General features: G+C 43.3%; 1 protein-coding gene across 2 annotated transcripts in view; it reads left to right on the plus strand.

Moving 5' to 3' along the window:
* DNMBP (dynamin binding protein) overlaps window positions 1-15,393 on the plus strand; it is a 129,743-nt gene that overhangs the window by 34,717 nt on the left and 79,633 nt on the right. Inside the window, exons 2-3 of one of the 2 annotated variants that reach the window (XM_030808576.1) lie at window positions 2,758-2,912; window positions 5,668-5,790. In XM_030808576.1, the coding sequence (XP_030664436.1) occupies window positions 2,768-2,912; window positions 5,668-5,790 (268 nt within the window). In that variant the 5' untranslated portion in view covers window positions 2,758-2,767. Of the gene's footprint in view, window positions 1-2,734; window positions 2,913-5,667; window positions 5,791-15,393 lie in introns of those variants that run through there. The other variant, XM_003255335.4, reaches the window with a different exon arrangement.

Here is a 15,393-nt window from a genome sequence, read left to right on the forward strand (position 1 = left end):
CTGTAGCCATATGTACCCAGGAGGCTGAGGTGGGAAGATTGCTTGAGCCCTGGATATCGAGGCTACAGTGAGCCACTGCACTCCAGCCTGGGCCTCAGAATAGACCCTGTCTCATAAATAAATAAAATTAACAGAGCTACCACTACCTTTTCTTTTTTTGTAGTTAGGCACTTCATGCTTTTTGATGTGATGATGGTTGTATGTGAGATGGAAGGTAGAGTCCTCATTCATCTCTACCAAGACCAAATAAGTACTTGAGATGGTTAAAGAAAAATAGACTTGTACTTGGGAGGCTGAGGCAGGAGGATCACTTGAGCCCAGGAGTTCAAGGCTGCAGTGAGCTATTATTGCACTCCAGCCTGGGCAACAGAGCAAGACCCCATCTCTAAAAAGAAAAGAAAAGAAAAATAGATTTCAGGCCTGGATACTCTGGTCATCTTCAGCTGCTCCTTTAAGAGACGTAGGGAGAAATGTAGCTATCATCAAGGCCGACTGTCTACAGATGGATGGATGTCCACTACTTATGTCCTCTCTTTCTGCTGCTTGAATACATATGTAGGTTCCCCAGCCACATGCATCAAGGTAATGGACACATCGTCTTATTACAGCACAGACACCGTTAACAGTACAAGGATACTCTCCGGGGTTGGGCCACTGACTTCTGTGAACCAAAAACATGTACTTGATCTGGCATAGGATGCTAAATCTTGTCTGGAGGTGCCATCTACATAGTCCTTTCTTCCTTTCTTACAGATTTTTACTTTTCTAACTTTTTTTTTTGTAAAATAGAGGTGAAGTCTTGCTCTGTTGCCCAGGTTGGTCTTGAATTCCTGACTGCAATTGATCCTCTAGCCTCAGTCTCCCGAAGTGCTAGGATTACAGGCATGAGTCATTCAATAGGTTTTCCCTTTCCTTTTCCTTTTTGCTTTTCTGAGTCTCACTCCGTCACCCAGGCTGGAATGCAATGGCACGATCTCGGCTCACTGCAACCTCGGCCTCCTGGGTTCAAGTGATTCTCCTGCCTCAGCCTCCCAAGTAGCTGGGATTACAGGCACCCGCCACCGTGCCTGACTGATTTTTGTATTTTTAGTAGAGACGGGGTTTCACCACGTTGCCCAGGCTGGCCTCAAAACTCCTCACCTCAGGTGATCCGCCCGCCTTGGCCTCCCAAAGTGCTGGGATTACAGGTGCGAGCCACCGCGCCAGCCCCCAATAGGTTTTCCATCTAGGCCTTTGAGGCATGGTTCTGCTGCTGTTCTTCAGGTTGTGGTACATTTGTTTGCAGATAGTCTCAGTAGGTAGGAATCAGAATGCCCTCAGTTTGAGTCCTGGCCCTGCTGCTGTGAGCACTGTGATCTTGGACTAATAATGTTTTCTAACTATACTGAGCCTTAGTATCCTAATCTTTAAACTCTATGGGGAATAAAATGCCATATTTAAAATCTCTACTTTTTAAAGTATTGTATTTTAAAATTACCATGTTGTCTGGTGCTTTAAAAATGTTAATTTCCTTACTGCCCTCTTCAGGCATTCTGAAAAGCCTACATTTGCTGACACTTGAATCTTTTCTGTCACTGAGAGGTCTAGGGTTTTTGTTTTGTTTTGTTTTGTTCCTGAATTCCTTTGCGGGCCAAATGAAAAATATATGAGGAAATTATTATTTTTAAATTAGACCAGGTGTGGTGGCTCATACCTGGAATCCCAACACTTTGGGAGGCCGAAGCAGGAGGATCACTGAAGCCAGGAGTTCAACACTAGCCTGGGTAACAACGTGAGAGCTCATCTCTACAAACAAACAAACAAACAAAAAAAAAGGCCGGGGCAGTGGCTCACGCCTGTAATCCCAGCACTTTGGGAGGCTGAGGTGGGCAGATCACTTGAGGCCAGGAGTTTGAGATGAGCCTGGCCAATGTGGCAAAACCCGTCTCTACTAAAAATACAAAAATTAGTTGGGCATGGTGGCGCATGCCTGTAGTCCCACCTACTTGGGAGGCTGAGCCTCGAGAATCACTTGGGAGACTGAGCTAGGAGGCGGAGGTGGCAGTGAGCCGAGATTGTGCCACTGCACTCCAGCGTGGAACACACAGCGAGGTTTCATCTAAAAATAAAAAGTCAGGCACAGTGGTGTGCGCCTGTAGTTCCAGCTACTCAGAAAGCTGAGGTAGGAGGATCACTTGAGCCTGGGAGCTGGAGACTGCAGTGAGCTATGATCACACCACTGCACTCCAGCCTGGGTGATAAAGCAAGACCGTGTTCCCCACCCCTCATGCCCAAAAGAGGAAAAAGAAATGAGAAATAACTTTGATATTTTAAAATATGAGGCCAGCTACAGTGGAGCATGCCTGTAATCCCAGCACTTTGGGAGGCCAAGGTGGGCAGATTGCTTCAGCCCAGGAGTTTGAGACCAGCCTGGGCAACATGGTGAAACCCTGCCTCTAGTAAAAATACAAAAAATTAGCTGGACATGGTGGCACATGCCTGTAGCCCAATCTTCTTGGGAGACTGAGCTGGGAGGATCACCTGAGCCCAGGAAGTCGAGGCTGCAGTGAACCGTGATTGCTCCACTGCACTCCAGCCTGGGCGATGGGAGTGAGACCCTATCTCAAAAATAAAATAGGAAGTACTAACTTATTTGCTTAGCTTTGGCTTCATTTTAAGTATATTTGTATCTTAAGCTTTATCATTCCCAAGAAATAGATCTATATTGCAGTGTCTTAAATATTGATGTTTTCTGTTTCTCTTGATCTATCTTTCCAGGTTATAAAACATGGAGGCTGGCTCAGTGGTTCGAGCCATTTTTGACTTCTGCCCTAGTGTATCAGAAGAACTGCCGCTCTTTGTTGGAGATGTTATTGAGGTGCTGGCAGTGGTGGATGAATTTTGGCTTCTAGGAAAGAAAGAGGATGTTACAGGTAAGTAAGAGACTCATAGTGGACCACAGGCCCTGACTTCTTTCCATATTAAAAATAAAGGCCAGCACTGCACTCCAGCCTGGGCAACAGAGTGAGACCCTATCTCAAAAAAAAAAAAAAAAAAGAAAAAAAAAAGAAAATTAGTCCTAGCTGGGCACAGTGGCTCATGCCTATAATCCCAGCACTTTGGGAGGCTGAGGTGGGTGGATCACCTGAGGTCAGGAGTTCAAGACCAGCCTGGCCAGCATGGTGAGATGGTGAGACCCTGTCTCTACTAAAAATACAAAATTTGCTGGGTGTGGTGGCATGTGCCTGTAATCCCAGCTACTCAGGAGGCAAGGCTGGAGAATTGCTTGAACCCAGGAGGTAAAGGTTGCAGTGAGCTGAGATTGTGCCATTGCATTCCAGCCTGGGTGACAAGAGCGAAACTCTGTCTCTAAATAAATAAATAAATAATAAAAATAAAAATAAAGGCTGGGCACGGTGGCTCTTGCCTATAATCCCAGCACTTTGGGAGGCTGAGATGGGAGGATTGCTAGAGGCCAAGAGTTCGAGACCAGCCTGGTCAGCATAGCAAGATACCATCTCAATCAATCAATCAATCAATAAGAAGGGACGGGAAGTAGGAAGGGAGGTAGGGAGGGAGGAAGAGAAAGAGAGAGAGAGAGAGAAAGAAAAGAAAAGAAAAGAAAGAAAAGAAAGCTAGCTAAATGGGAAGCCCAAGTCAATAAGTTTCAGAATCCTTTTGTGTTTTCCTTCTATATTCATATGTAGTCTTTACCAGTTAGGGGAAGATTTCTGTTACCATTTCATGTCTCTTTGTTGATTCCTTCAAGAGATTGCACCACTAGACACCAGCTGCCCCAGCCCAGGTTTCTATCCAAGTCTTTCCCTTTCACCCCCTTTCGCTTCCCAGGTCTTTATCCTTTGTGTTCGGTGCTATTATTTCTCTTCTCAAAACATGTGTTATTCCTTTCTTCATAACCCTGTTGTTTACTACTGCTTTTCTTTTTTTTTTTTTGAGACGGAGTCTTGTTCTGTCGCCCAGGCTGGAGTGCAGTGGCAGGATCTCGGCTCACTACAAGCTCCACCTCCCAGGTTCATGCCATTCTCCTGCCTCAGCCTCCCGAGTAGCTGGGACTACAGGCGCATGCCGCCACGCCTGGCTAATTTTTTGTGTTTTTAGTAGAGACGGGGTTTCACCATGTTAGCTGGGATGGTCTCAATTTCCTGACATCATGATCCGCCCGCTTCGGCCTCCCAAAGTGTTGGGATTACAGGCATGAGCCACCACACCCGGCACTACTGTTTTTCATAACCAGCTTTATGATTTGTGGAACACAAGGTGCTCTCCACCTTGTTTCCTCTGGCTGTCTTCTTTAAACATTTTCTACCCTTTCTTTCATTCTTCACTTGATCTTAGGCAAAAGGCCGAGAAGTGATCTTTCTTTCATTTTCTTCAAAGGAGCATGATTCATCCTGTTCACTCCTTCCTGGATCCATGGCTGGCCCAAATTTATTAAAGTTATCCTTTACCCTACATGCTACCTACCTCCCACATTCCACACACCTGGTTAGCTGTCTTCGATTCTGTAAAATATATGTTCACATCGATTTCTTTCATTAATTAGCCTAGGGAAGGGTGGAAGCTTTTCCCACACCACATGCATCTGTGTTAATCCAGTCCTTAACTTGCATATATTCATATTTATGTAAGTCTGGGTTGGAGTCCTTCGAGCACACTCCGTTGACACTTAACCCACATTTGGGAGATAAATTATTTCCTAGTAGAAGAGATATCTCAGCTGAGACAAATGATGAGAAGGAGTTAGCAAGGCAAAGATGGTAGGCAGAGAGGATTGCTTGTTGAAGGTCCCTGGAGTGTGAGAACACTGGTGACTTAGAGAAGTTTAGTAGGACACGAGGTGTGAGTGGTTGAGGGAGAAAGGTGGGCTGGAGAGATGAGCAAAAGCTGGATCATGGGAGGCAGAGTATGCCATGGTAAGGAGTGAAGGAAATGGGAAACCCTGAAAGTGCTTTGAACATGATCAGATTTGAATTTTAGAAAACTCACTGCTCCAGACTTAAGAATAATAGGGACAAAACTGAAGGCAGGGAAGCATTTGGAAGGTCGCTGCAGTAATCCAGGTGAGAGATGGTGATGGCATGGATCAAAGGTGGTGGGTCTGGAGATAAATAGACCCAGAGATAGAAGGTAGAATCAGTCAGACTTTCTGATACTTTCCAACTGGCAGGCGCTGTCTTTCTACCACCACCTATTAAAACCTTATCCACCTTCAGATTCAAATGCCATTGTTTTCATAAAGTTTTTTATGTTCTTCCTGACCGATTACCTGTCTTCTCTGAGCTTCCGTAACAATTTGTGTGCTTAGGTTGTGATACCAGATTTCAGGATTGAATTATTATTTATGTCTGAATTTGACTTTTTATCTGAACTAGGTTTTTAGCTCTTTGAAAACCAAAACTGTCTTACTTAGGTTTTCCTCTGCAGTGTGCTTTGCATATAGCAGCCCCCAGTAAATGTGTACCGAATTGAATTGCATTCTCTCTGTTCTGCATGCATCTAGTTTTGTGCACTATACTTCTTCTCCAACAGATTCTCCAATTATGAGTATTCACTGAGTTTTCAAGTTAGGGTCTATACATGGACTCAGAAGAAATGTTTTTGTCCTTGTACACAGATGGGAAAAGAAATCTCAGCATTAAAATTTAATATGTTTGCTTTTATTTTCAGGACAGTTCCCCAGCAGTTTTGTGGAAATTGTGACCATTCCCAGTCTAAAAGAGGGAGAGAGGCTGTTTGTGTGCATTTGTGAATTCACATCCCAAGAATTGGATAATCTTCCCCTCCATCGAGGTAAGCTGCTCATCAAATAGTAGACTATTTGAAATTAGATTTTTGGAGTCTGCCCGTTTCGACAACCAGATCCTTTTTGAATTTGTGAAGTGGCTTAACCTCTAGAGAGTCCTCGGCAATACCAAAGTAGCGTGGACATAATGATGCCTTATAGTTTAGTACCATTTTACAATTTCCACGGTATTTTCTCACAAATATATTCTCATTTGATCTTCAGCACAGACCTGGGAGGTAGGAAAGTGGGGATTATTAACGGTATTTTATAACTAATGAGAGCAAAATTCAAAGACTGTTGGCTGGAGGTGGGAAGTCTTGGCCTCAGAATATGAACTCATCATATTCTAAGTCCAGGATTATCTTTCCACTGCCCCCATGCCATAGCCACACTTCAGGCGCACGTTCTCTCTCTCTTTTTTTTTTTTTTTTTTTTTGAGACAGTACTCTCACTCTGTTGCCCAGGCTGGAGTGCAGTGGTGTGATCTCAGCTCACTGCAACCTCTGCCTCCCAGGCTCAAGCAGTCCTTCCACCTCAGCTTCATGAGTAGCTGGGACCGCAGGCACATGCTACCATGCTGGGCTAATTTTTAGTATTTTTGGTAGAGATGGGGTTTTGCCATATTGCCCAGGCTGGTCTCGAACTCCTAGGCTCAAACAATCTGCCTGCCTCGGCCCCCCAAAGTGCCAGGATTACAGGCATGAGCCACTGCGCCTGACCAACTTCAGGCTTTATTTCTCTTTTAAAAACTGATACGGGGTGTGGGGGGAGGGAGAAAAAAATAACTGTATACGGCTTTGCTAACAGTATTACCATTTATTAATGCATAATAGTAGAACAGGAATTTTGATGTGGAAATTAAGAGACAGGTGCAAAACATCCCTATTTTACTGCTGTCTCATCAGAGCCAGTTTAAAAGGAAGTGATTTAAAACAGATAGTCATACTTAGCCAGGCATGGTGATATGCACCTATAGTCCTAACAACTCAGGAGGCTGCGGCAAGAGGATCGCTTGAGTTAGAAGTGTCAGTGAGCTATGATCACATCACTGTACTCCAGCCTGAGTGACAGAGCGAAACCCTGTCTCAAATAAATAAATAAGTAAATATAAATTAAAACAGGTAGTCATAACCATCTCTCAGTGATTTTCCAAGTATTTCTCCCTTCTTGCACTCTGATTAGATGAACAAACTATAAACTATAAACCATTTCAACAAGTATCCTTAAGTCCATTCTGCATAAACAGAGAAACCAGTAGTGTCTAAAAGACAGAAGCTTCTGATCAATCCAATTTTGTGATGACTCAGTCATCAAAACAGCATAACTTATTAGGTGTGTTATTAATATCATTACTTGCTCTTTGGCATATGGCACAAAAGGGACAGGCTTGATTTCTTAAATCACGTACACACACACACACACACACACACACACCCAGAAAAACCTAGCAAACTTCTCTAACCCTTAGTGATAAGAATGGAATAATGGATTTTGACCTTAATCCTCAAAATCTATTTTGAGAATTTATTTTTAGATTTTGTTTTATTTTGTTTATTTATTTATTTGTTTGTTTTTTGAGATGGAGTCTCATTCTGTCGAGGCTGGAGTGCAGTGGCGTGATCTTGGCTCACTGCAACCTCCGCCTCCCAGGTTCAAGTGATTCTCCTTCCTCAGCCTCCCGAGTAGCTGGGACTACAGGCGCCTGCCACCACACCCGGCTAATTTTTGTATTTTTAGTAGAGATGGGGTTTCACCATATTGGTCAGGCTGGTCTCAAACCCTTGATCTTGTGATCTGCCCACCTTGGCCTCCCAAAGTGCTGGGATTATTTATTTTTTATTATATAAATTTTGTTTTATTTTTTAAGACACAGGGTCTCACGTTGTTGCCCAGGCTGGTCTGAAACTCCTAGTCTCAAGTGATGCTACCACCTCAGTCTCCCGGGTAGCTGGGATTACAGACCTTACTTAACTTTAAGAAGTATCATTAGGATTGATAAGAGGCTGGGTATAGTGACTCATGCCTGTAATCCTAGCATTTTGGGAGGCCAAAGGCAAGAGTATCCCTTGAGCCCAGGAGTTTGAGATCAGCCTGGGCAACATGGCAGGACCTTGTCTCTACAAAAAAAAAAAAAAAAATTAAATTAACCAAGCATGGTGGTGCATACCAGTGGTATATGCCTGTGGTCCCAGCTACTCAGGAGACTGAGGCAGGAGCCTGAGCCGAGGAGGTTGAGGCTGCAGTGAGCTGTGTTTACGCCACTACACTCCAGCTTGGGCAACAGAGCAAGACCTTGTTTCAAAAAAAAAAAAAACGTTATTAATGAGAGAAAACGCCACCACACTCTGTTGTTTTGAGAGTTTCTTACACTTCACTTTATACTCAGTCTCCTCTTCAGCTCTGTATGCTTTCTTGTTAATCAGTGTTGGGAAGGTAGACAGAAATAGATTAAGAGATTATAGCAGGGACCTTATCTGTCCTTAGTCATAGCTCTCCCAGTGGAGTCTGTAGTCCATATCTGATGGAATGGAGAAAGGACAAGAGTGCAGTGGCTTCCGCTGAGCTGTTCAGAGGATGTGGGTAGCATGGACTTTTCTTAGGAAGCATGGCCATCCGAGAGATTCTCAGAACCTGGCATCGTGAGTCACCTGTCCGAAGACTGACTCAAGGTCAGGCCAGGACCTGGAATCTGTAATTTTATCTTGACTACCTTTTAACCACTTAAGCCTAATAAGCTTAAAGATGTTAAGTGGAATCCAAAGGAAGAGGATGCGGGCAGGGGGATACACTGGGAAAGAGAGACTAGAACGAGATGTACTAATTATCCATGGTTTTATCTTGTTCTCCTCTCTGTGATAATCTACTCAGTACACACAGTCAGCTTTCCTTCTATGCCTTTCACGTTTTTTTTTAGCTCTGTCTTTTAATTTAGAAACACAAGCCTTTGAAGATGGAGAAGTTAGTTATACCTATGCAACTTGCCTTTTTCTAGGAAACTTAGCTTGTCACAGAAGTGATTTTAATTTCTCTTTTTCTATACATGATAAGTCACATCAACAGGTATTAATTTTACTGGTGGGAAACAAAATCACTAAAAAATGAAAGTATTGTTTCATGCCAGATACAGTTTATCAGACTTGCATCTAGGCTTCCTGTTTTTTAAGTCTAGTGCTTGGGATGGTGCCTCAACTTCCTAGACTGAAAATCACTTTTTCCATCAGATCAGTGTGTCTGTAAATGAAATGTTGATGATGGAATATGTCAGGAGGGGATTTGGAAACCTTAAGAGTATGCGGGGCCAGGCATGGTAGCTCACGCCTGTAATCCCAGCACTTTGGGAGGCCTAGGCAGGTGGATCACCTGAGGTCAGGAGTTCGAGACCAGCCTGGCCAACATGGTGAAACCCCATCTTTACTAAAAATACAAAATTAGCTGGGCATGATGGTGCATACCTGTAATCCCAGCTACTTGGGAGGCTGAGGCAGGAGAATTGCTTGAACCCGGGAGGTGGAGGTTGCAGAGAGCCAAGATTGTGCCACTGCAGTCCAGCCTGGGCAACAAGAGTGAAACTCCATCTCAAAAAAAAAAAAAAGTATGTGGGATAATGTTTGGGATCTGTTGTGTTTTACCACGTGCCTTTTTAGTTGATTGTTATTTAGTTACCTTTAAGAAGTATCATTAGGATTAATAAGAGAAAAATATATATGTAATTTATAGATGTCTATATGTATTTAGAGCAGGCAGTATGGCTTAGGGGATAAGAATTCTGACAGGCCTAAGTTTAAATCCAAGTCCACCACTTAATAGCTGTGACCTTGGACTACTAGTTAAGTCTCTCAGGCTCAGTTTTCTTATCTACACAATGAGGATAATAATATAATACCTACCTCAGGGTGATTGTGAGGATTAGATGAGGTTGTACATGGAAAGCATATGGTAGTAGGTAAGCGCTCAGTAAATGCTAGCTGTTCTTCTTAGTCTTAACCTGGGTGCCTGGGCTTCGTTGATGTACTTTGGGCATCTTGTTTCTGGGATAATTCTGTGAAGTTTTGTGTGTCTGTTCTCAGAGAGATTCTATGTGAAATCAGAACCTCTGATCTTTGTTCCAGCAGGTGTCACCCTTCTTCCTTTTCCTGAAGCTATGTAATTGTTTTGGACTATTCCTACTGTTTTGAGTTAAAATATATATATATATACCTATATATATATTTTTCTTGGGACGGAGTCTCACACTGTCGCCCAGGTGGGAGTGCAGTGGCGCAATTTCTGCTCACTGCCACTTCCGCCTCGTTGGTTCAGGTGATAATCATGCCTTAGCCTCCCGAGTAGCTGGGATTACAGGTGTGCGCCACCACACCCAACTAATTTTTGTATTTTTAGTAGAGACGGGGTTTCACCATTTTGGCCAAGCTGGTCTGGAACTCCTGACTTCAAGCGATTCGCCTGCCTGGACCTGCCAAAGTGCTGGGATTACAGGCATAAGCCACCACGCCTGGCCTCGAGTTCTATTTAAACTGAGAAACAAGTCTGTCTCTTAGAAGAAGAATCAAAACAGGTGGCCAGTGCCCCTGACTATCCTAAAAAAAAAGAGAGGAGAAAAGAAAGGTGGGGGGTGGAGGAGAGTAAAGAACAAAAGCAAAATAAGAGATTAGTGCAAGGAGGCTGGGCGCAGTGGCTCATGCCTGTAATCCCAGCACTTTGGGAGGCTGAGGTGCGTGGATCACGAGGTCAGGAGTTTGAGATCAACCTGGCCAAGATGGTGAAACCCCGTCTCCACCAGCACGGTGGCAGGCACCTGTAATCCCAGCTCGTCGGGAGGCTGAGGCAGGAGAATTGCTCAAACCCGGAAAGCAGAGGTTGCAGCGAGCCGAGATTGCACCACTGCACTGCAGCCTGGGTGACAGAGGAAGTCTCTGTCTCAAAAAAAAAAAAGAGAAACTAGGACAAGGAAAAGACAGAGAGGAGAGAAAAAAGTTAGTGCATATTATGACAAGTAATAGAGTATTACTAATAATTGCCTCACATAACACAGAATCCTCATCCCTTGCCTATAACCACGTTTCTAGATCACCTGCCCCTTCAAACAAAAGGCCAATAAAAAGTAAATTGACCAGTGGTATTTATCAGTCAAAGCACATGTGTTGTAAATTTGTGATGCCATGAATGTGAGCTCTCAGGAAAGAAGTTTTGACATGGCTATTATGGAAACCTGAAAAAAACACTGTACGTGGTCAGGCTGCATAAAGCACAGAGTTCCCCTGGCATTTAGAGAGAGCCCAAAAGCAGTCCGTGAGGAACCCAGGACTGCAGTCAGACTGCTCATATCCGATTCTAAGAAGACCTGCACTCCTTTTTACCATTTTATTCCTAATGCATTTCCCGTTCAAATAAAAAATCCAAACAGAGGAAACAAGCAGTGTGGCTGGGATTAATTGTGCATGAGTCAAAGGCTTGGGCTGACCCTAAGGGTCACCATACTTCCTATTTTTCTGTTCCCAAAATCTGGTCTTGCTAGTCCAGGAGTTCCTCATATTGGTATTTCAGAAGTCTGGGAATGACCACTAGTTATTCTGGAGATTCCGATCTAATGGAAAAAGTGATCCGTTCCTAAGGAATCACCTAGGATCCCAGGGGAATAGCTTGTATGACTCTTTCTGATGAAAAATAGAGACTCATGCTTCAGTAACAGGGCTATAAAATAGGGGCATTGAGGCAGAATATGGTGACCCCACCTTTAATCTCAGCAGTTTAGGAGGCCTAGGTGGGAGGATCACTTGAGCCCAGGAGTTTGAGGCCAGCTTGGGTAACAAATGAGACCCCATCTCCACAAAAAAAAAAAAAAAAATTAGCTGGGCACAGTGGCACACACCTGTAGTCCCAGCTACTCAGGAGGCTGAGGCAGGAGGATCGCTTGAGCCTGGGAGGTCAAGCCTACAATGAGCAGTGATTGAGCCACTGCCCTCCAGCCTGGGTAACAGACTGAGACCCTGCCTCAAAAAATAATAATAATCAAATGAATTTTAAAATAAAAAGGGTATTGAACTAAATAATCTCTAAAGTACTTTCCAGGTTCTAAGTTGTGTATGTTTTTGAAGATTCACCTTTACTATGTAGAAATAACCAATAAAATAGCAGTCCATCAGGTAATAAAGCTTATCAAAACAGTTACCCTGCTGAAAATAGACAGGAAAAAAGGCCTTATTATATGAGTTCATGGGGATCTGGCAAAACAAGGAAAATAGCATAATTCTACAGCTTTAAGAAAGTCAGTTGATTTCAAAGCCAGCAGAGTGGGAGTTATGGCACGCTTTTATTCTTCCCCTTCACCAAGAGGCCCATTGTGTCTGAACAGCAGTCAGTCACTAGTGCATTCCCTCTGTGTTCCCGATGGATGGCCTTACGGCCAGAGGGGGAAAAATTACTTGTGGATTTTTGTTGTTGTTGTTTTTTTTTTTAGACAGTCTCGCTCTGTCACCCAGGCTGGAGTGCAGTGGCGCAATCTCGGCTCACTGCAGGCTCCGCCTCCCGGGTTGACACCATTCTCCTGCCTCAGCCTCCCTGGTAGCTGGGACTACAAGCGCCCACCACCACACCCAGCTAATGTTTTGTAATTTTAGTAGAGACGGGGTTTCACCATGTTAGCCAGGATGGTCTCGATCTCCTGACCTCGTGATCCCCCTGCCTCGGCATCCCAAAGTGCTGGGATTACAGGCGTGAGCCACCGCGCCCAGCCTTGTGATTTTTTAGGACCCCAACTTCTGACCAAGGGATAGGGAATCATAAGTTAAAAGAATGTAGAAATACAGGACCAAGACCCTATTTTTGGGGAACATTGAAACCAAATAATATCAAATTTGTGAAAATATGTTGGGCATCTCTCTCTCAGTCTAAAATCTTATGTTAGGTGTTATATAGTATATAAAAATACAAGTGTCAGAATTCATGATATAGACAATAATTTCTTTTCTAGGCTATAGACAGCCAAGATGAATGTGAGCTTCTAGGGTTTTTTAGAGAAGCAAGCCAAGGTTTCAGATGGAGAGACAGTGTAACATGAGTAAGGCTTTGGGGTTAATAATGATGTGGCTTCATAACAATAAGAGCCTCCTTGTGTGGAATAGGGTCTCGTATCATAGGTGAGATAATATTGGATAGTTGGAGAAAGGGAAGGTTGTAACTGGATAATCATGAATGTAAGTTTGCTTTGGAGTGGAAGCATAAGTCTTTTGGTAGCTCAGTAAACCTCTAGAGAGAGTGTCCAGAGCAAATTTACTTTTTATATATTTTGGGTAATAAGAATAGGATTATTGAGGAAGAAGCCATTAGCAGTAGGCTCCTTGTGCTTCATGGTAAAAGTTTGGCCCGGGGAGGGAGATGATAAAACTGGTACATTTGTAATCTTGATTTGTCATGAATCATTTGGTAGACTTGAAGAAATAATGCCTGGGGACAAGATTTAAAAGGGTGAGATGGTGGGAATTGGACCAGGGTTGTAGCATAGAGCAATTAGTAGAAGGAAGAGGCTGGGCACAGTGGCTCACACCTGAAATCCCAGCACTGTGGGAGACTGAGGCGGGTGGATCACTTGAGTCCAGGAGTTTGAGACCAGCCTAGGCAACATAGTGAGACCTTGTCAAAATAAAAACTAGGCATGGTGGCACATGCCTGTAGTCTCAGCTGCTTAGGAGGCTGAGGTGGGACAATCAGTTGAGCCCGGGTGGTCAAGGCTGCAGTAAGCCGTGATTGCACCACTGCACTCGGCCTTGGTGATAGGGTGAGACCCTGTCTCCACAAAAAAAAAAAAAAAGAAAAAAGAAAAGAAAAAAGGAAGAAATATTTTGAAAGAAGGAATTAGAAGAAAAAAGGAAATTAGCAGCAAAAGTCAGTTTGGAAAGCAGAATGTAATGAATTTATTTGGGAGTTGGAGTTGAAGAATACTCATCATTAGCAAATGAACATCAAGTGCTTGCCATGCAAAAGGCATCATACCAGACTCTTGAGATACCAAAGAGAAGGTGGTACCTACCATTAAGGAACCTGTAACCTACTTGGGAATATAAGACAGACTTAGTTTTTTTTTTCTTATTTGTTTATTTTATTTTATTTTTTAGAGACAGGGCCTCTCTTTGTCACCCAAGCTGGAGTTCAGTGGTCTGATCATAGTTCACTGTAGCCTTGAACTCTTGGGCTCAAGCAGTCTTCCCACCTCAGCCTCACGAGTAGCTGAGACTACAGGCAATAGCTACCTTGCCTGAGTAGACTTAATTTTTTGTTGTTGTTGAGATGGAGTTTCGCTCTCGTCACACAAGCTGGAGTGCAATGGTGCAGCCTCAGCTCACTGCAACCTCTGTCTCCCACGTTCAAGCCATTTTTCTTCCTCAGCCTCTCAAGTAGCTGGGGTTATAGGCGTGCACCCCCCCCCCTCCCCCCGGCCAGCTAATTTTGTATTTTTAGTAGAGACAGGGTTTCACCATGTTGGCCAGGCTAGGCTTGAACTCCTGACCTGAGGTGATCCACCCACCTCGGTCTCCCGAAGTGCTGTGATTACAGGTGTGAGCCACCGCACCTGGCCTAAATTTTTTTTAATCAAGAGCATATAAAAATCGAGAGCATAAAAGACAACTGGTTTTCCAATGTGCTTGACTATAAAATGACTCATAGGATTTTGCCAGGTGCTTTGCTACCCAGATCTTATTTTACCTAGGCCAGGTGCATTCCTTGAGCACCTCTGACTTGGGTACTGAGTGAGAAGGAAATTTTAACTATAAAAGTATAGGTAAGATTAACTTTAATCTTAACTGTAAGATTAAAATAGATAATCTACAAATGAACAGCTTATAATCAGATAATTAAGAGTTTGTTATAAAACAATTGATTATAAAATTAGAGTAATTTTTTCAAAATTAAATCATAAATCTTATAGAACTGAATTTTAATTTCATTTTTCCAGAAACATATACTGTGCTCTTATCCTTTCTTTACTCAACTTCTTTTACAATAAGATAGATGCTAACTGTTCAGCTTTCATTTTGTGAGGATAACCTGAAAATTGGTTATTTTCAAAAACAAAAGTGGTGATTATTGGTACCTTCTTTTAAGATCTCATTTTAATATATTTTCAAGATAGGGACAGTTCAAGAAGGCCTCTGGAGAACATGATCGAACATTCACTGCCCATATCCTTCATCTCCAACAAAGAACCCTTTTTTTTTTTTTTTTGAGACACGGTCTTGCTCTGTTGCCCAGGCCGGAGTGCAGTGGTGCCACCATAGCTCACTGCAGGCTCAAATTCCTGGGCTGAAGCAATCCATCCTCCTGCCTCAGGTTCTCAAGTAGCTGGGACTACAGCGCTCACCACCACACCCGGCTAATTTTTTTTTTTTAATTTTAAATAGAGATGAGGTCTCGCTATGTTGCCCAGGCTGATCTTGAACTCTTCTGCTCAAGCAATCCTTCTACCTCAGTCTCCCAAAGTGCTGGAATTACAGATGTGAGCCACTGTACCTGGCCTCCCTGTATACTCTTAAAAGTTATTGAGACCCCAAAGAGCTTTTTTGGTTTTTTTGGGGTTTTTTGTTTTGTTTTTGTTTTTGAGACAGTGTCTTTCT

This window comes from Nomascus leucogenys, chromosome 3, assembly GCF_006542625.1.
Source record: "Nomascus leucogenys isolate Asia chromosome 3, Asia_NLE_v1, whole genome shotgun sequence".
In the NCBI taxonomy this organism is placed as follows: domain Eukaryota; kingdom Metazoa; phylum Chordata; class Mammalia; order Primates; family Hylobatidae; genus Nomascus; species Nomascus leucogenys.